The sequence below is a fragment of the Eupeodes corollae genome, chromosome 2, assembly GCF_945859685.1.
Source record: "Eupeodes corollae chromosome 2, idEupCoro1.1, whole genome shotgun sequence".
Lineage (NCBI taxonomy): Eukaryota > Metazoa > Arthropoda > Insecta > Diptera > Syrphidae > Eupeodes > Eupeodes corollae.
The window spans coordinates 83,506,487-83,527,844 of NC_079148.1; the positions used below are offsets into that span (position 1 = coordinate 83,506,487).

At 32.2% G+C, this 21,358-nt stretch overlaps 1 protein-coding gene across 10 annotated transcripts in view; it reads right to left on the reverse strand.

Moving 5' to 3' along the window:
- LOC129945748 (unconventional myosin-IXa-like) overlaps positions 1-7,596 on the reverse strand; it is a 41,698-nt gene extending 34,102 nt beyond the window's left edge. For 3 of the 10 annotated variants that reach the window (XM_056055650.1, XM_056055640.1, XM_056055648.1), the window contains exons 1-5: positions 7,054-7,527; positions 5,031-5,172; positions 4,709-4,941; positions 854-1,086; positions 661-797 (exon numbers count right to left, since the gene is read on the reverse strand). In XM_056055650.1, coding sequence (XP_055911625.1) covers positions 661-797; positions 854-1,086; positions 4,709-4,756 — 418 coding nt within the window. In that variant the 5' untranslated portion in view covers positions 4,757-4,941; positions 5,031-5,172; positions 7,054-7,527. Of the gene's footprint in view, positions 1-660; positions 798-853; positions 1,087-4,708; positions 4,942-5,030; positions 5,173-6,692; positions 6,980-7,053 lie in introns of those variants that run through there. The other 7 variants (XM_056055641.1, XM_056055642.1, XM_056055645.1 and 4 more) reach the window with 7 other exon arrangements.
- Positions 7,597-21,358: the final 13,762 nt, after the last annotated feature.

Sequence of the window (21,358 nt, forward strand, 5' to 3'; positions counted from 1 at the left end):
TTGGTCAAGTCCTAAACAGACCTCAGTAGCTATGTCTTCAACCGAAGCGGAGTATGTAGCGGCATCACATGCAAGTCGAGAACTAATTTGGCTACGAAGACTCTTGACAGAAATGGAAGTAGATATTAATCAGCCCACAATTATTCATGAAGATAATCAAGGACGCATTCGCCTAATTGAATCCGACAAGTGTGGAACTCGCACAAAACATATTGATATTTGCCACCATCATATAAGAGACCCAAGAGAGAAGAAGATCATCGAACTAAGATACTGTCCATCAAATGAAATGAGAGCTGATATTTTAACAAAACCACTTTAAAAAGATATTTTCTTAATTTTACGAATCTGTTAGGAATTCGAAAGGATGACCAATCTAAACCATCTGGAGCGAGAGGGGGTGTTGAAACTGCGCTCTCAGACTGTTCAATAACTTGAATGAATTTATACTTTGCTTTTATATATAGTTTCAAGTAAATTTTTTTTAAATGTTTTTATGAAAATTAAATTAATATTATTAACTCATAATCATCGTTACTAGAAAGAAGTCCTTGTTTGTATTTCTAAAGGAAATATTTATTGAAGAGGATACTTTCAATATAGGTATAATACAATTTTCTTATTAATATTATATTCATATGTACATATATTTTGTTTTACCTGGCAATTGGCACAAATCAGGATATTCTCTATTTTCTGGTTGCAAAAGAAATGGAATAAAATCTCGAAAGATTTGGGAGTCGAGTCCATAACTATCTAGCCACGTGATGTCACTCTGTGATTCTCTTAGGTAGAATCTAAAAATTAAGAAAATATATTAAAATTTATAACATTAATATTTAACTAAAATTACCTGTGAAAATCTCTATCTGAGTGCATTGGCCAGAGCAACATAACTGATACGGGTTTTTCTTCAGGCGCCAGTCGCCTTTCCTTACACTCACCAGCAACTTCAGCAAGCTCATAATTACTTCCTAGTAAGCCCAAACGCTCTACTATACATGATACAATCTCCTCTGCAGTTGTTTGCTTTGAAGCTTCAACACTAAGGGCTTCATAGTGCAGCGAAAGTGCACCTACATAAACCTTTATTTAAAATATAAAAATAATTTATATAAAATATTTGTATTATGGAATATTTTCAAAAACAGCACTCAACAATACAAGCATTCAGATATGTTATAATAATTGACTCTTGATTTAAATATAATAAGTTACTTGTTTTCCGAGGAAAAGGGAAATAAGTCGAAATTTGCGAACCGACTGTAAACAGCATTTAATTGATTCCATTGTAAGCTTTTTTATCAACTTTGATAAGAAGACAATGCAAAAAACAGTAAGAAAATTCAGCATTTCTTTAGTACTTGATACAGAAAGTATTTACTTTTATGGATTAATTATGGTATTTTAGTTTATCATCTACCAGTAGGTACTAAGTAGAAGCTTATATACCTTTCACGCAGAGGCAGCAATGCTATTAGTTGTAGAAGGCATTTTAAAATGTCTCTTTACAAGATATCATTAATTAAGTGGACCTAAAAACACTTGTATTCCATTAACTATATCAATTAAAATTACGTAGTCGATCCATAAGTTCTCTCACAAATATGTATATGAAACATCGTGAATTAAGAATTAAGTTTTTTGTATTCATATAATATATTATTTATCTATCCCTTAATTTAGTTTAATTAAAAAAATAGCTACACTTAAAATGACCACCATTAGTTTTAATTCCAGCCTTTTTAAGACGTAGCCACAAGCACTGTTCCTATTGATATTTTTAAAATTGCTTCGGTTAATAAAGTTCAACGTTCAGCCTGCCTATGTATAAGCGGATCGCTTCGCACGACCCCGTCTGCGGCACTGGACACCTTGCTCTACCTTACACCTCTTGACATATTTAGTAAACAAATAGCTGCAAGCTCTGCTATCCGCCTCAATGCTTCGTCGCAGTGGACTAACAACAACATTGGCCACTCCGTAATTCTAAGGTACTTAGAATCAATTCCAAAGCACACAGACTACACCATCCCCCAACTACAATTCGATAGGAATTTCCAGATTTCTATACCTACCAGATCTTTTTGGGAGGATAGGACATTCTTAGAGGATGAGTCAATCCACTTTTACACAGATGGCTCAAAGACCAAAGAAGGGGTTGGTGGTGGTGTGTACTCTGAACGACTGAAATTAAGTCTCTCATTCCGCCTTCCCAATCATTGTAGCGTGTTCCAGGCGGAACTTTTGGCGATTAAGGAAGTCTTGTCTTGGCTCAAAGAAAACGTGATATCAACATCTGATATCCGTATTTTCTCCGACAGCCAGGCCGCTATCAAATCTTTTTTTTTTCATATTCATATTCATATATTTTATTGAACAGGTTATACTGTAAGATACATTATCTTTTAAAATAGTATAAACTTAATTATTATATTATGTGTTGTGTAAATTTGTTTGATCCATAACTGTCGATCATCTCTAATGGAGATGGCGCAACAGTTTAATATTCACCTTTGCTGGGTGCCGGGCCATAGAGACATCCCAGGTAACTGTAAGGCAGATGAACTCGCCAGGAACGGTACAGTACAACCCATCCTACCACGTTTAGCAAGTACTGGCATACCAATCGCTACTTGTAAACTGCTACTAATGCAAGACGCTGTGAGGAGGGCAGGCACCAGGTGGACCAACATCACCACGTGTCAAGCCACAAAAAACATCTGGCCAACACTGGATTTAAAACGTTCAAGGTGCTTGCTCTCTCTAAGCAGATCGCATATAAGCTCGATAATAGGTGTCATAACCGGACACTGTCTAATAGGAAAGCACGCCATGAGACTAGGCGTATTCTCAAATGACTTTTGCAGAAGCTGTATGGACGAGGAAGAGGAAGAAACGGTTCTTAATCTTCTCTGCACATGCCCTGCTCTAGCTCGAAAACGCAAGAATTACCTAGGAGAATTCTTCTTTAATGATCTAAACGATCTAAATCATATAGGGATAATCAGCCTCTCACGTTTCGTAAGAGACTCTAACTGGTTCCATTGAGCTTAACAGGAAGCCTCAAGATTCATGTGGTATCACAATGGGCCATTAAACTGGCCTAAGTGTGTCCGTTCCATCTTGGACAGCCACTATAACCTAACCTAACCTAACCTTCGGTTAACTTTATATTAAGATTTTAAAACTTCTTGTGAAAAGGCTTCGTGGCAACTCTATACAATTATGACAACAGATAATAATATGCAGGTTAAAAATATGAAAGAACCAATCTAAAGCTTCTGTGAAACCTTCACATCACTATACTCCAACTTGTCAACCGTTTTCACTTTTTCACAAAACAGGAGGCATTTGACACTTTCAATCGTCAAGTGAGACTTTTAAATAAACCATTGAAGAATTGTGGTGTTGGATACGTTCGATCCTTACAGAAATTTAGAACCGAAAAACATCAAACAGGTACAGGTAGGTACATCTTAAATTGTTAAAATACAAAAAAATAGAAGCACTTGCTGGGCTTATTTCTGCTAGAATTGACAACCATTAGATCAATTTTGTTTTTTATTAAATTTTTTAACAGTAACTTCAATAGAAATAAGTTATGTATTCTTAGTTTTTTTTTTTAATTTTTTTAAATTCGGTATTTTAAAAACTATTTTCTTAGTTAGCAGTGAAATAAAAACAATTAGTTTTCTTAAAGTTTGTTTGTTTATACATATTTATGATAAGTAACAGATATCTTATGTTGTATTGTTTCTTTATGTAGCTTGACATCAAACATTCCACTTTGTATTTCTTCAGTAAGTATGTATATACGTTTTTAAGTCTGTCTGTAACATCTAAACATTTAACAACATTTTCTTGATGGTTATAGTTATATAACACAAACAACTATTTTAATTTAATTCATTACTATTTTAATTTAATTCATTAGAGTAGTCTGCTTTTTTTAATAATCCCTTACTTTAAAGTTTAACTGCAGTGAAAACATACAATTTTACCTTAATGTGAAGCAACACAAGGAGTCTAACCAACATTTCCTTTAAGGAGAAAATACTTAGCTACCTACATAAATCGTAAGAACAACTTTCAACAGAGTATACAATAATATTTTTGGCAACAAAGTCAAATAGGATATAATATTGCTTACAAAGTATTTCAATAGGTCTCACATTTTTCTGGTTTAAAAACAAAAAATATTCGCACGATTTATTTTTACAATAGTATCCCCAAGACTATTTGCATTAAGTTATTTTAATGTAAAAGAATTTCATTTATCAATATTTTTTTTTGAATCTGGAATTTGAATGAATCATAAAATTCAAATATATTGAATGAATTCCATACATATGTACGTACGAATACAATAGTTGTAGGGATTTGAAGCATATTTTAATGTAGGTACCATGAATCAATATCATCATTCGTAATCTTAAAAATTATTCTCATGTTATGCCAAACTCATTAAATTTAACTATGAGTGACAACAAAATTATTGTTAATTCAACTTTACAAAAAACCCTCCAATTTAAATACAAACACAAACCGCACATTCTCACTCTCACAACTTAAAACTAAGTATACATATTGGCTTTTTATCTAAAGACAAATATGCACGTGTAGGTATATGTATATAATGAGTTTTATTCTGACAAAAAAAAAAAAACATTTAACAAAACAAATATTTTCATTCTTAAAAAATTACCTGCAGAATGTATCTTGAACAATCACTGTTCACTTCAATAGATTGCATTTTATATTTGTTCACAGAATTGTTTATAATTTGTTTTGTTGTTATTCACAGATTTAAATCAATTAAAATCATTTTCAAGTGCTTTCATAATTTATGTTGTTGTTTTGGTTTTATGTAATATTTAACTCAAGTCTTTATGCACTTTTTTTTACGCAGAGGTCGATTACTAAACAAATCAGGAACAACTAGAATTTTAAAACAACATTGTATTAATAAAATTTGAAGTATTAAACATACATTTATTTCAATCGTTAGTTCTCCTGTTCTCACTTACTTAGGTAGGTTTTTTATTTAGGATTGCTTTACATTCTTCCATTTTAACGAATATTATTTTATTTATAAGAAAGGGAGGTTTATAATTTTTGTTCTTTAACCGCAAGTTATGATTTATTTTCACCCTCTACCGCATTAACAAACTGGAAATCATTTCTTCAAATGAGTCACGTATAAAAAATTACAAACAAAAGTATTTCTACTTTTCTATACATATGTAATGTAGTATAGCAGTCTATGCTAGTGCCAGTGTTGTTATAAAGGGGGCGGCTTTCCATTACCGCAGCACGAATTTGTTTCTGATTTGTTTGTTTACAGTTAGGTAAGGGTTTCAATCTCAATAGAACATGTTTTAAATAATAAGGCGAGGAAACACCTTTAAGTCATAACAAAAAATATTTTTTTTTTTTTTTGGACTTAACCCTACTTTTTTTGTATTTCGTTTTTTGAGCCTAAAACAATTTTTTTTAATTGATAGTAGTCTGGTGAACTAACAATTAGGTATGCAAGGGGAGCATGCTGGCCCCATGCAAACCACCTGATTGGGATCACTATAGAATTTGGGGTAGGTGCGAGTTTGGTTATATGCAAAGTACTTTTTGCATTTGAGCACTACAAACAAAAAAATCCCCAACAAAAAAATCAAGTAAAGCAACACTGACTAAGAACCAGGGAAAAAATGTAAAAATCAACCATTTTTGCGTATTTTGTATGTGAAAAAGTGAACTTTGAAAATTTATTTAAAATTCCTCGTCCTAAAATTGCTATAATTATTATTTATTTGCACATATCTATCAAATAAAAGGATCAACTTTCAAATATCGCAGCACGAATTTACTCGCGGTTTTTTTATTCGATAGATATGTGCAAATAAATAATAACTATAGCAATTTTAGAGCGAGGAAACATTTATTTCTATTTTTAATTAATTTTTAAAGTTCACTTTTTTACATACAAAACACACAAAAATGGTTGATTTTGACATTTCTTCCGTTTTTTATTCAGTGTTGCCATACTTGTTTTTTTTCTTGGTAATTTCTTTTATTTTAGTGCTCAAATGAAAAAGTACTTTGCATATACCCAAACTCGCACCCACCCCAAATCCTATAGTGATCCCAAGCAGGGGGGCAGCATGCCCCCCCTATATACCTGGCTGTTAGTACGCCGCGCCGCGCCGTGCTATCAATTAAAAAAACTTGTTTTAGGCTCAAAAAATGCAATACAAAAAAGTAGGGTTAAGTCCGAAAAAGAAAATATTTTTTTTTATGACTTAAAGTTGTTTCCTCGCCCTAATATTTAAAACATGTTCTATTGAGACCCCTACCTAACTGTACAAAAAAAATCAGAAGGAAATTTGTGCTGCGGTAATGGAAAGTCGTCCCAATCTTAAGAAACTGCCTAGGTTCAAATAAAACATAATGTTTACATTAAAATATATATACAAAACATACGACATGCAAAAAAAAATATATAACAACACTGATTTATGAATGATATGGAGGTTTTAAACATATTCGCAACTGAAGCAGCAGCAATGAGCAACAGAATAGTGCAAGGGAGGCCAATTCATCGCAAGAAATTTTATTTTAAGAATTTATTCGAGACATAAGCGAAATAAAACAGCAAAAGCAATATCCAGTGTGTTTGGAGGGATATTTATCACATATTTTTCCGTATTGGTTTTTCCTTATATTCCTACGGCTACTCCTAATGCTCCTCCCTCCCTTCCTGCAATAAATGATGCTGGTGTATGATCAATTTTGAAGAGCTAAATTATTAGATTGTTTTTGCTCGCAACTGTGCCGTTCATGAAGCTAAAGCTAACACCCTAGGCCAATGCACAATTACAGGCGCAGGGAGTACAAGGTTTTTTATAACAATAATAATTGGAATTGTTATTTTTCAATGGTTTGATGCTCCACGGATAAAATTTATAATAAAAATGAGGTCACATGTTGGTCAAACTTTACAAGCGGTTTACACTCAGGGACTCAGTACGTACGTTTACGTACACATCTACATACACATTTCTTTTTCCGGATTTTACATGAACATTTTCCTTTAACAAAGAGAAGATAAATTTTTTGTTTCTTATTTTTAGATTGCAGAGGGTTTTTTTGTTAGAAAAAGTTTTAGGCGAAAAAACTAAAGGAATTTATCTAAATGCCCGAAAGTAAATTAAGTACATTTTAATTTTTTTGTCGGAAATCTATTCACTGCACGCACTTTGCTCGTTTCTTTCTTTTTTTCTTAGTTCGTCCGTTTATTTTCCCTTGATTTGGTTGTCTCAACGACGACGACATCGACGACGGAACGAAGTACCGACATTAATAAAAAAAAATTGAAAACTTATGACACGACGCTTTCATTCATGATTTTTGTTTTAGTTCCATGTGAGATAATGCATTTAAATAACTGAAATCTGGGTTATTCGATTACTAATTTGTTTATTAAGAGAAAATACCAAACACTTATTGAATAATTTTAGAAGCAACAGATAAAATTTACTTTGTAAAAAGACTCGTCGAGCCAAGTCAGGTCATGGCAGCCATGTTTCTTATCTTTTTAGTACAATTGATATAATTAATATTTGCATTTAGTACTAAATACAATTTTTTAGAACAAAAGTAACAAATGGAATAGAGAATCAAATAACTAGTACAGGCATGATCAAAGTTGTTATACCTTAGCCCCCGTACGCAGAGAAATATTATTTAAGGTAGGATCACATCACACTCGATGCAACTCCCTGAATTTTTCCGCTGTGAAGCGCATTAATTTGCTATTTTGTTTTGAAGTACCATTCGGTGATGCGCGCATTATTACGCGAAGACTTTTCGATAGTTTAAGTCTGTGCATTATTTTGACCTATATCTTTTATTTCTAATTTCGTTGCTCGTACGGTGTTATCAACCCACGATTGCCGCATTGGTTATCTGTGACCAAGTTTGATAATTATATTTCACTTGGTCATATGGTCATTTTTTATTTCATTTGGTCATATTTTGCGGAAACTACAAAAGATGTTCGACAATTTGAGTAACGAAAACGTTCTTTTAACATACTCACTTGGCTTAACAGAAATAACGGTTTAACTCATTTAAGCAACTGTAAATAATAACTTTATTAACAATATAAACTCTTGATCTGAATTGGACTTAAGGAACAGAGAGAATTATCTACGCATTACACAAGCTGTAGAAATTCTCAAAATCGAACCTTACTACTTTTAATAAAATTATTGAAAACAAGTATATACTGTGATCTCATGTTTAAACGCTTGTTTTTATATTTTGTCATCTTTATTTGTGTTAATTTTATTTAATTAAGTGTTTTAGGGATTTTCTGAGTATATTTCTAAATAAATAAAATAAATTGGGAGACGCAACAGTCCGTTGGGAACCAGGGCCTAGTGACTTACAACTCTCAACCATTCCTTTGTGCGAGTACTGTTGTCAGGAATGGAAGGGACCTACAATTTTAGACCAACCGAACGGCAAATTTGAGAAAGCACTTTTTCAAAAAAAAATTTTTTTAAATTAACGTGGCACAGGCAGGATTTGAACCCAAGACCCCTTGCAAGACAGTCTATTTCTAAGCATTCAATTATACGTTGTTTCCTATACCCCATTCTACTTTGTTGTATGTGTCGGAATTTAATAATCTTATAATATTTTGCTGTTGCTTAATAAGAGTGATATCGTCAGTGAAACAATTAAGAATTATTTAGATTAGAAGGTATAGACAGAAGATCATTTATAATTATAAAATTGAGAAAGAATGGCGAAGACAAAATGGAGCCCTAAGGCACACCAGCATTTATATTGTTGGATCTGTCCAAAACATCTTCCATTAAAAAGGTCGAAAGAATACCGAGAAGTCATAAGATCACCAGTTGACCTATTGCTACGAAATCCGTATTGCCAGTCATTAAGAAGATTTTGTTCCTAAAGATATTTTATAACCTGACCTTGGAAAGAAGAAAAGTTAGCTATCGGTCGATAATTTTGAACAAATGTTGTTTTCCAACTACTCGGAACGAGTCCAGAAGAATAGGATAAATGGAAAAGCTTAAGCAGGGGTTTTGCCAGCGAACAAGAACACCTCTTCAAAATAATATTGGGGACATTTTTTTTATTTTGTAATGACTTCACAATTCAGAGTAGTATTGTAATATTCGTGGGCTAAGAGCGAATTTTTTGTTGGCATACCATCCTACTGTTTTATACAGGTCAGCTGTTTTGGCAATAAATGAAACCCAAGTAGGTGAAGATTCCGATCCTACTGTATATTGTATTCATGAGTAAGGCCTGTTGGCTTTATTCTTTTCCACCATGGCCTCGCCATATACATTAGGAATGATGTTGCTTATCAGCTCTTACCACAATATGGTCTTTTCACAAAATCCTTTTTAATTATATGTATGTGGTTTAAATTATCGGTAAATAAGCAAATTATTCACTACTGCTTCCTTTATCGAATCCTTAATTTAGACAGAGTATCAACTTCTCGTGTATTTGATGCTTTGTCTGATTCCATCCAAATAATTGTTTCGTCCTTTCCTACTGAAATTGTTGTTACGGGCGATTTCAATGTACACAATTCTTCAAGGCTTCAACATTCAGGCCAGACAACACCCGATGGTGTGTTTGCTGAAATCTTCGCTGAGTTGAACCATCTAACTCAGCTGGTCAACGATCCCACCCGAATATCGGACGTTTCATACCTCTGACAATCAAAATTTTTTTTTTTCAAAAAGTTCCATAGCAAGGCAATAAAATAGCTACAATTTATCTTCTTTGGAGAATTGTAGCAACCATATAATTCGCCTAGCTTGGGTTATATGGAACCTCGATTTATTCGAGAAAATATGCGTCAAGACAAGGTGTATTGGTCATTTTCTGATGAGCCCAAATTATACACCGGGGCGAAACGCATATATGAACACTTATCCTGTCTTTATTTTAAATCATATTTATTAAAAAACACTCCTTTTGTTAGTTCTTTAGAGGAAGCTAATATGTTTGCTAGGCAGTTCGCCACCAATTCTATAGTATCAATCTTTTTTCGCACTCGTACTGTGGCAAGAGTCCTTAGAGATCTAAACTCACCATCTGCTAGTCCGAATGGTATCCCTGCTATTGTTCTGAAGAGGTGTTCTTCATCCCTGGCAAAACCAACGTGAAGCTTTTTCATCTGTCCCACTCCTCAGGTCTCGTTCCAAGAGAATGGAAAACTGCATTTGTCCAACCCATTCTCAAAAAAGGCGAATCTTTCTCACCATCTAATTACCGACCGATTGCACTTACGGCCCTTCCTTCCAATTTCATGGATTATTAGCTCAAGAAGTATCTCGAAGATCGAAAGCTTCGTAATAACTGAAAATACGGTTCATCTCATCGAACAGTTGAGCAAATCCTTACATCGTTTTGGAGAAAGTAGATTATTATTGCACTTGATATTTCAAAAGCATTTAATAGGGTTTGGGATCAGACTCTCTTATCGAAAATGCGTGCTTTCGGTTTTCATGAATCCCTTCTTCATTGGATTAGTAATTACTTGGTGTACCCCAGAGCCCTGTTTTATCTAATACACAATTTCTCATTTGTATTAATGATCTTCTGTCTGCAACTTATAATCCAATACATTGTTTCGCTGACGATAGTACTCTTAGATTTTCATATTCGTTTTCAGACTCACATCCCTCTTCTTCGAATGTGAACGACAAAATATGATAAGCTCATTAAATTCCAACTTAACAGCATTGTACAATGGGTGTTAAAAAACCGAATTTAATGCTTCGAAATCCCAATGGTGTCGTGTATCGTTAAAGCGAGATATACCTTCTTGCCATTATCCATGGACGGCACTTGCATCAATGAGACTGAACATCTCGATATTCTCGGTATGTGTGTCACCTCACCTCACCACCTCTTGTGGAACGATAACATACGCGATGTCACCAAAAATGCCGCAAGGTGTTTGGGTTTCCTGAAGCGATGCAAGAAATGTTTCGCACCTTCTGATATGGCTATTATCTACGTCCAAAGCTTGAGTATAACTCCCATCTCTGGGTTGGTGCTCCTGCAACTTACTTAAGCCTCTTGGATAGTATTGAACGTAGAGCATTTAAATTGATAGGTGATAATTTCATCATAAGTACATTTACTTCGCTTGAACATCGTTATAAGATTTCTTGTCTCACCCTCTTTTAACGTTATTTTAACGGTTTATGCTCTAGTCTAGCCACCATTCCTCCCCTTAAAAAGTTTAACCGTAATACTGGTGCTTCTAGGAATGCTCATCAGTATACCCTCGAGTCCAACTTCGGCGGTATTGTCAAATACAGAGATTCGTTCTTTAGCCGTACTACGCGAATGTGGAATATCTTACCACACTCTGTCTTTCCTAGTCATTGCAATATTCACGAATTCAAAACCAATGTGCACCCTCTCTCCTCTTCCTAATGATAGATATTTTATTTTATTGGCAAAGAGAAAGTTACAGAGTTTACAATAATTTTAAGTCATTGCACATATGATATCAAATTATATCTTACTACTGAAAAATAATAATTAGTTTCTAAACGGAACGTGTAATATCCTAATATTGTAGTTTGAAGGAAAACATTGCAAAGTAAAAATCTTCATTCGAATTTTGTTTATAACTATATCATAGATAGGTTATGCTTAAATTTAATAGAAATTAATTTTCGATGATTTATTTTACCAGTGAAAAAAAACTTATAATTAAATAAATAGATAAATAAATACACAAGTGAAATAAGTAAATATATAAATAAATAAAGAAATAGATTAATAAATAAACAAATAAATAAATAAATAATTAAGTATATAAACAAATAAACAAATAAATACATACACAAATAAATAAATATAAATTAGTAAACGAGAAAAAATTTATAAATTAATAATTAGACAATAAAAAGAATATATAATTAGATACATTAATTAATAAATAAACAGAAAGTACATTTTTTGATTCATAAATAAACAATATAAAAATATAATAAATGCACAAGATAATAAATAATACAAATGTTCATAACAAGATGTATGAGAATACAAGACAAAAAAAATTTATTTGATAATTTGTTAAATTAGGTTTCTAATTAAACAGTTTTCACTCAATACACATTTTCTACAAAAATTTTGATTGAGAATTTCAATTTTTTGGTCTATTTTAAATACGTTTGTTGTCTCTGAATGCAAGGCTTGGGTTGAGAAATGCCATTGGAGCTTGAGCATCATTTTTAAAATTTTGTTTTGAAGAATTTGCAATTTTTTAATATGCATTATAGCACAATTACCCCATACGGGCGATCCATATAAGAGTATTGCTTGAAAAACGACTTTAAAAATAATAAGTTTATTGTGTTTGCTAAGTAATGACCTTCGGTTAATAAGCGGATATAACATTTTTATACCGAAATTTATTTTATTTGCTGTCATTTGTGTGTGTTCCTTTAAGGTCAACTTCTTATCTAAGTAAATACCTAAATACTTGACAGAGTTGACCCAAGGTATATCACAGTTATTAAAGTTAATAATACGTCTGGGTAAAAAACAATCCTTTCTTTTTCTGGTGAAAAAGATAGCTTGACTTTTACCAGCATTAATTTTAATTTTCCAGTGTTTATAATACTCGAAAATAATTTCTAAGCCAGTTTGAATATTATTTATAATATTGTCAGGATCTTCATCGGATGAGAATATCGCAATGTCATCTGCATACATGCCAAATTCACAATTTTACAAGACTGGAAAATCGGAGACAAAAATATTGAACAAAGTAGGAGATAAAACTGATCCTTGAGGAACGCCAGCAGGAATAGTTTTCGAGACTGAGTTTTTTCCATGAAGTGAAACTGTAAATTTTCTATCACTTAAGAAACTTTGTATAAGTTTTATTGAAAAGGTTGGACATTCATTTATAACAAGTTTGTGTATGAGTGCATTATGCCAAACAGTGTCAAAAGCTTTTTCAACATCTAGTAAAACTAATCCTGTTGATTTTTTTCTCTAAATTTTTCTTTTATGTGTCTACAGATTCTTTAAACCTGGTGCGACGTGTAATGTTCTTTTCGGAAACCAAATTGCTGTATTGGAATGATATTTTTTTCGTTCAAAAAAGATTCTAGTTTGCAGCGAATTAATTTTTCAAAAATCTTACTTATATTACTTAGTAGGCTTATTGGCCTATAACTTAGTGGATCATTTCGGGGTTTTCCAAATTTCAGTATCGGAACTACTTTTGCCATCTTCCATTTTAGAGGAAAATATTGACTTTTGCTCACACTGTGCCTCTGCATGATAAGGGTAGTAATATCCCCTCGAGTGTGTGCTTATTATAAAAAAAATATTGGGGACACCATCCGGACCATCGGATTTATATACATATGCTGAAATCTTTTAGGACTCTCACCCCATTATGAATTTGTAAAAAGATTGGTCCCATGAAATTATAACCGGGGTCAGGTAAGTTAAAATTTTCGGTGAACTGGATGGAACAAAATCAAAAATACTAATTTCGGAGTGTCAAAATCAGCTGTTTTGCGTTAAAATAAAAGCTCGTTTTTCATTTTTCGATTTAGTTCTATTTGTTTTTGTCTTTAAAAATGAATAATATTGCCGTTGCAATGTTTGCAATATATGAAGAAAATACAGGAAGACGACGAATACTAAAAATCCAGTGCAAAATTTTAAGGGTAACATAATATGTGTTGGTAACATATTTTAAACATTCCACTGCTTACAAAGAAAATTTATTTGCATATTAAAAAAAAAACATTCGGGTGAATAAGGCAGCATTTATACATACATATACACTTCAGCATTTCAGAAAGTAGTTAGCTTCATACTACGATCAGAGGTTCATCATAAGTGCATATGTTAGTTGTTAGTAAGATAAGAATACAATTAAAGCCTAACACACGCCAAAATACAAAACATAATTAACATTTAACATGAATTAATACAGAACAACAAAAGATAAAATAAGGACTTTTACGATAGTGGAGCACTGGTTCTAAACAATGACTTTAATCCCACTGTTGGGTTAATCCGCTTGGCTCTTGAAGATTTTGAATCTCTTTGTAAGAAAAGACAACCAAATGCAATTTAGAACAAGTGATTCTTTATTTATTAATTCAGTTTAAAGAAGATTAAAATTCCTGAAATATATTGTTACGCTTTTAAACTAATTAGAATATGATTTAATAATTAACTTACTTTATGGTTTAGAAACCAAAGGATTAAAACCCAAATTGAAGATTATTAATCAGACAAAGTATAATCAGTTTGGATTGAAGTTGTAAGATTAAGTTATAAGTAATTCAAGAAATCGAAAATAAGATGAAAATGACAATTATATACGTATGCAAGATTAAGTTATAAGTAATTCAGCACATTTAGAAAAAAGGGTATGGGGTGGTATAAGAAAGTTTTAAATAAAATGTAGTAGAATAAGTTACAGGGTGTTGACAGTGGCGGTAACACCCACCTTATTTAAATTTAAATCTATCGATAAACAGTTCAAGTTATAAAAATGCTCATTCGACTTAAAGCTTCATTCTTCTTATAGTTAGTTTTATGAAAGTCAATGTGTATAAAATTAAAAGAACGTAGGTGACGAGTTCCGCCTCGGTAATTCAAATGTACACAAGATAGCAAATAAGGTGCATCAATTTCACCGTTAATTAGTTGATGAAGGAATATTAAATCATTATTAACACGCCTTTGGTGGAGAGACTGCAATTGAAGAAGCTGAATGCGATGTTCAGATTAAAAAGAAAAAATAATCGAGAGTGTCCTCGTCTCCGTCCCTTTGAAACCTCTTACTCTCATTTTTTATAGCGTGTTGAATTCGTATCGGTGTACACATGTTTTCACCTCGAAGAGCAGAGAGAGAGAAAAAACTTCAGTTGAGAGTGAAGTATTGAGGCATTTGACATTTCTATCTCTCTCTTGTTTTCACAAACTAATTCTACCAAACAATATTCGTTTGTCAATAAATTACGGTAAACGTTATAACGGTAGATCGTGGTGAATTTGTTTTTCCCTTCTCTTTTTATGAGTTACAGATAGATGGCATTAACAACCAAAATAAGAAAAGATGTGTTCAGAAAGAGTGTAACAAGGTTAAGGTTTTTTAGAATAGACTTTATTTGTACATATGAACGAGTACATGTTTTTTATAAATGTATGTTATGTTTTTTTTAATAGTAATACCTTAACTTATAACTTAACTACTTTATGATCTAAGATATACTGCATTGAATTATTTTACATTGAATTATAAAAGGCGGAAATAATAAAGATCTACAATCTACAATTTACTGGGAATATTTATATAATACTGCAATTGCGGTATAAATATTTTCTGGTTTCTATTTGTCATGAATTATAATAATTCAGGTATGTTTTTTTATATAAATATTCCCAGTAAATTGTAGATTGTAGAGCTTTATTATTTCAGCTTTTTTGTACACCAAAAATAAATAAATAATAATTACTTTAACACAGCACTTTCTATGTTTATAGTTATTCAGGTTTAGCCCTTAATTTAGATTTGCATTTATTTATGAATAGCCTAAAAGTTTAGCAAACATCTATGAATAAGCCACAATGCACTTTCAGAAAAAATGTAGCTAGAACTTTTCCTCACAGATTTGTCCTTGTCGCTATATAACTGAAAGATGAGATATAAAAAGTTAGAATTGGAAAACTTATAAAAATGATACATAAGACTTAAATTTTGGTTGAAGAACAAATTTGTATTTTCTTTTCACAAAACCACTGACCTAGCGAGAATACAAATTTTGTTTGCTTTTGTACAAAATTTCTTTTCGGCTTATCTAGTTAAGCTTTTAAAAGCAACACACTCTCTTAGTGGAAAGAAGTAAGAATAGCTCCTCACCAATTCACAAATCTTATGCAATGAAAATTGGCAACAGAAGTAACAAGTTGATGGTCTTTTTATTTAGTCTCTTCTTAAATCACTTATTTTCAGCAATTTGGAAATATCATGAGTAATGTAAAAAAAAAAACAAAGAGTACACACAAATAAAATAGGAATAGGAAAAAGAGATGAATATATAAACATGTTTTCAATGTTCCCGCGTTGTTTTATTTTCCTGATCCATGTTTACATTCTGCAACTCTCGTTTTCAATGTTCCTGCAACTGTTGCATCGACAAAGTTAAGTCGATAAACTCTGAAAATTGAAACAAATCTGAGTTTTTTTTCAACGGTCTGAGCGAAAATTATACGCAACTAAAAATAAAAAAAATAGTTACAGAGTTTTACGTTTCTAGGTCCTAATTCTCATTGGACTGTTAAACCACCCTAATTTATTTTACTTACTTAAAAAACTGGATTCAAATAACTAACTAATATTTCTCTAAACGCGTAATTTAACAATGTTTCTAAATCTTCATTGTTCTGGCACTAAAGGATCTTCCCAAGGGCAAAGCGAATGAAATTATGTTGAATTGATTCAATACGTTTTCTATAAATTTCGTAATAAGGAGTCCATACTTGCGATGCATAGTCAAGATAAGGACTATGGCAATTGTACAAAGAAAGAGTAACATAGGGATCATTGAACTCCTTTGCCCAGCATTTTATAAAACCTAGCATAGAACTTGCCTTATTGACAATAAAATTATTGTGATGTATAAATTCTAAGTTGGAAAACATCTAAATCTTTAAATGTGGAGACGCGACAAAGTTTTTGCTGTGATATACAATAATCAAATACAATAACGATTCGTTTTTTAGTAAAAGTTATCGTCTGGCATTTTAAAGGGTCGAGGGAAAGGCTATTTTTCCCACACCAAAATGTGAAACTATCAATATCGGCTTGTAAAAGAATACGATCTTGGGTGGACTTTATAATCTTAAAAATTTTCATGTCATCAGCAAAAGTGAGAACTTCACTTGAGCGTAGACATGACGATACGTCGTTAATAGACAGGATGATCAGAAAAGGGTCAATATGGCATCCCTGAGGGATACCAATTTGAGCAACAAAAGGTTCTGAAAGACAATTTCTAAATTTTACCTCATAGGATCTGTTTTCAAGGTATAATTTGATCCAATCTAAGAAAAATAGTGAAAACCAAGAGCTTTAAGTTTAAATAAAATAATTTCGTGGCTAAGTTGGTCAAAATAAGTGAACTTAAACAATTTGAACTGTTGAGCTCAGACAAAAAGAAAAAAAAATAATTTGCAAAATAAAGTAAACTTAAATGTGAGTAGAGGTGTGAGAGATAAAACAAAAAAGTCAAAGAATTCAAAAGCCCATTGAACCAAAGACAAATTCACAGAAAGGCAATTACCATCATAAGATCATTTACGTCACTTGAACATCGTCGAAATGTTTCTTGTCTCACCCTCTTTTACCGTTATTTTAATGGTTTGTGCTCTAGAGAAATAGCCAGCTGCATTCCTCCCCTTAAACAGTTCAACCGTGATACTCGCGCTTCTAGGAATGCTCATCAATATACACTCGACCCCAACTTCGGTCGTACTGTCAAGTACAGAGATTCGTTCTTTAGCCGTACTATGCGAATGTGGAATGCCTTGCCACACTCTGTCTTTCCCAGCTATTGCAATATTCAGGAATTCAAAGTCAATGTGCACCGACATCTTCTTTCAAACCCTCTCTCCCTTTCCTAGTGCTCACACTGTGTCTACATAATAAGGGTAATATATCCCTTTGAGTGTGCGCTTATTATAAAAAAAAATTGCTAAGCACATCTCCTGCTTTAAATCGCCTGTCTCTGAAACAAAGTAATTTGTCTCCATCTTTCTCTCACTCAAAAGAAGTAAAAGCTAATAAGAATGCAAAATCTACGGTACTCTCTGAAAGCGCATTGGGGGAATTATCGTTATCTTTGCCTCATTCTTCTTTTCACTCTTCTCAAATCAAATCAATACAGACACAGAGTGCAGTAAATTGCGTGATCAACTGCAATGATGAGGAAGATGATGCTCACAAGAAAAACAAAAACTTTTCTCTCGCCGTTCTTCCCACCACACCAACTACGGGAACTGTTGATGGGGTTTGTTGTAATGTGATCATCCTCACCGTTGATGATGTCATCGTAGGTTGTGCTGTTGATGTGAATTTAAACACTGGTGTTTCTACCGAATTCGAATTTCAATCAGTGGATGAAATTGACGATGTTAACAAAAATGCTAAAAATGATATGAATATAAAAATTGCTGCCGCCTCTTATGTGGAAGAAATGCACAATAACGACAAAAAATGTGTATCCCTCAGTATAAATCGCCAAAACTCAAAACGATATGGGACTTAGAGTGTATAATCAACAAATAAAATGGTTTCATTTATCAAGTTTTGAATGTAGCACAACACTAGACTCAATAACTTCCTATACGGCCACAAATACAAATTCAAATCCCTAGTTTTTCCAATGCTACAAATTGTTGACAAAACAAAGAAGAGAATTCGAATTGGAACTGAGATTTATAAATTTTTAAAATTGGCTGCCCACTAAATCTAGTTAATACTATTTTTAGTTCTGATTTTTGGCCTGATGGAGTTAAAATTCGTGCATTTAACCTCAATCCAAGAAACGATTTATAGCTTATTGCAAATAATTATGCTAATGAAGTTGATGATGATGTTGTTGTTGTTGATGCTGATGGCACTCTTATTGATGATGTTGCTGTTGTTGAAGATGATATAACTATTGTTGCTGTTGTTGCTTCTGTCACCGCTGACGTATGCCAAATACCTGTATTTTCTGATGCTGTTCCTGCTGTTGATGAAATTGCTGCTTTCGATTTCGTTCCTGCTACTGGCGTTTCGCACTTTCAAATTTTAGTTATTTATGTATTTGCTACCAAAATGTGGGAGGAATTCGAATTAAATTGAGTCAACTGTATGTATACTTTGCATCTGAAGATTATCATATAATTGTACTTACTGAAACTTGGTTGAGCGAGAATCATCTTACTTATGAATTATTTAATTGTAATCAATTTGTAGTATAGAATTATTGTAAGATAGATGTTCATTTTAAACTGGTTTTGACAGAGGGGGAGGTGTAATTATTACAGTAAGAAATAATTTTGTTTGTCGTCAAGTTGAACTAATTTCCGATAACAATCCATCAGATTTCGATGTTGATCAGTTGATAGTTAAAATTTATTTAAATAGAAACTTAAACTTATTTGTGAGCGTAAGTTATATTCGATCAGGAAGTTCATTGGACTTAACTATTAACTGTTAATCAGTCCTTAATAACTTAAGTCAAAATGATAATTTTCTGGTTTTAGTAGATTTCAATCTTAGTGATATAAGCTGGGAACCAGATTTGGACGATAAATGAGCCATTTATTTTGAAAGTGGCATAAGTCATTTTTGTTTTAAGTCGATATATTTAAGATATTTGTAATACCGTTAATTACCAATACTTCTCTCGAAGAAATCTCAATAGTTCTCAACTTATTGAGTGCACGTTTTTTAAAAATGAAAAGATACCGTTCAGTTGTATTTAGTGTTGCCATTAACTCGATACAATGGGCTCATTTGATAGTGCAAGCTTCATTGATAATTCTATTTATAATATTTAAGTGAATGTGTTACAATTTATAATAAAAGATATTAAATGTAAAAATGACAAATAAATATATTTATAACTATTAATACAACATATGTAATTATTTTATTTTTATTTTTTTATTCCTAAAATGTTAAATCCAATTCAAACCCACTCTGGTTTAATAGAAGATTATCTAATCTGAAAATAGGAAAAATAAAGCATATAAAGCTTATAAAACAACAAAAGATAATCTGTCCCTTAAGCAGAAATACATTCAATGCCACCTTGAATATGACTGTCTCAATAGTTTTCTTTTTAATAATTTTATTCTGTCTACTGAGTCAAAAATTAGAAAAGATTCGAAACACTTCTGGAAATCTATAAATATGAAAAGAAAGTCTTTAGGGATTCCAAACTGTATGAAGTACTCCAATTGTGTATCTAGTGATATGAACGTTAAATGCGATTTATTTGCTGATTATTTTAAATCTGTTTATTTGGCTTCTGCTCCTTGTGAATCCTCTGATTTTTCGTCATCTTATGCTATTGATATTGGAAGTATAGACTTAACTGTTTCTGATTTTCTAACTAGTCTTGATGTAAATAAAAGTGCTGGGCCAGATAACATAGCCAATATTGCACTAAAAAACTACGCTGCTTCTTTGGCATTACCGCTAAGCTTGATTTTCAATCAGTCTTTAAAAAGTGGCCAGTCTCTTATATAACTCCAATATTTAAGTCTGGCTCGAAGCAAAATGTGACCAATTATATCCCTATTTGCAAATTATCAGTGATCCCAAAAATGTTCGAAATGCTTGTCTGTAAAAAATTATATCTTTTTTGTTAAGGATTTAATATCCGAATACCAACATGGTTTTATTTCTGGAAGATCTACTGCTACAAACCTTTCATTGCTATGCGATTCTGTACTTTGCAGGTTCGAAAATGGTTTACAGGCTGATATTATCTTTACAGATTTTGCAAAAGATTTTGATAGAGTTAATCATAATATACTAATTTTTAAGCTATCAAAACTTGGTTTCCATTCTAATTTTATAAAATGGATTTCTTCCTATTTAAAAAATCGGGTTCAATTTGTAAAATTGGGAAATTATAAATCCAAAATGTAACTTCAGGTGTTTTGCAAGGAAGTCATATTGGCCCTTTGTTATTTATCCTTTTTATAAATAACATTTCGGTAAATTTTATATATTCGAAGTATCTTATGTATGCCGATGATGGCAAGATTTTCCGGCTCATAAAATCTTCTACAGACTTTCTGTATCTACAAGAGGATATCCAAAAACTGGCCAAATGGTGTGAATGTAACAAGTTGTTCCTGAATGTTGCCAAATGTCAGAGGCTTACATGCCATAGAAAAAAAAACACCTATCATATTTGATTATACTATCAACAATACGAGTTTAGATAGGGTTACTGCAAAAAAGGATTTGGGAGTTATGTGTTCAATATTAAATTTAACTTAATTTACTTTAAATTTGGCATCAAATAGTATCTATTACTTTCTTCAAAACTCCCACAAGTTTTATGTTCCAATTACGATCCATTCACCTGTCCTTTCATCCAATTTTCCATTCCTCTTCATTTTTCTTTCTTTAACTTCAGTTGAGATTCTACCGTCAACCAGGCAAGAAGCACTTTATAAAATAAACTCTAATTTTTAATAAATATTTCTTAGACATTATATTTTTTTCTATTTCTTTTCTTTGGAA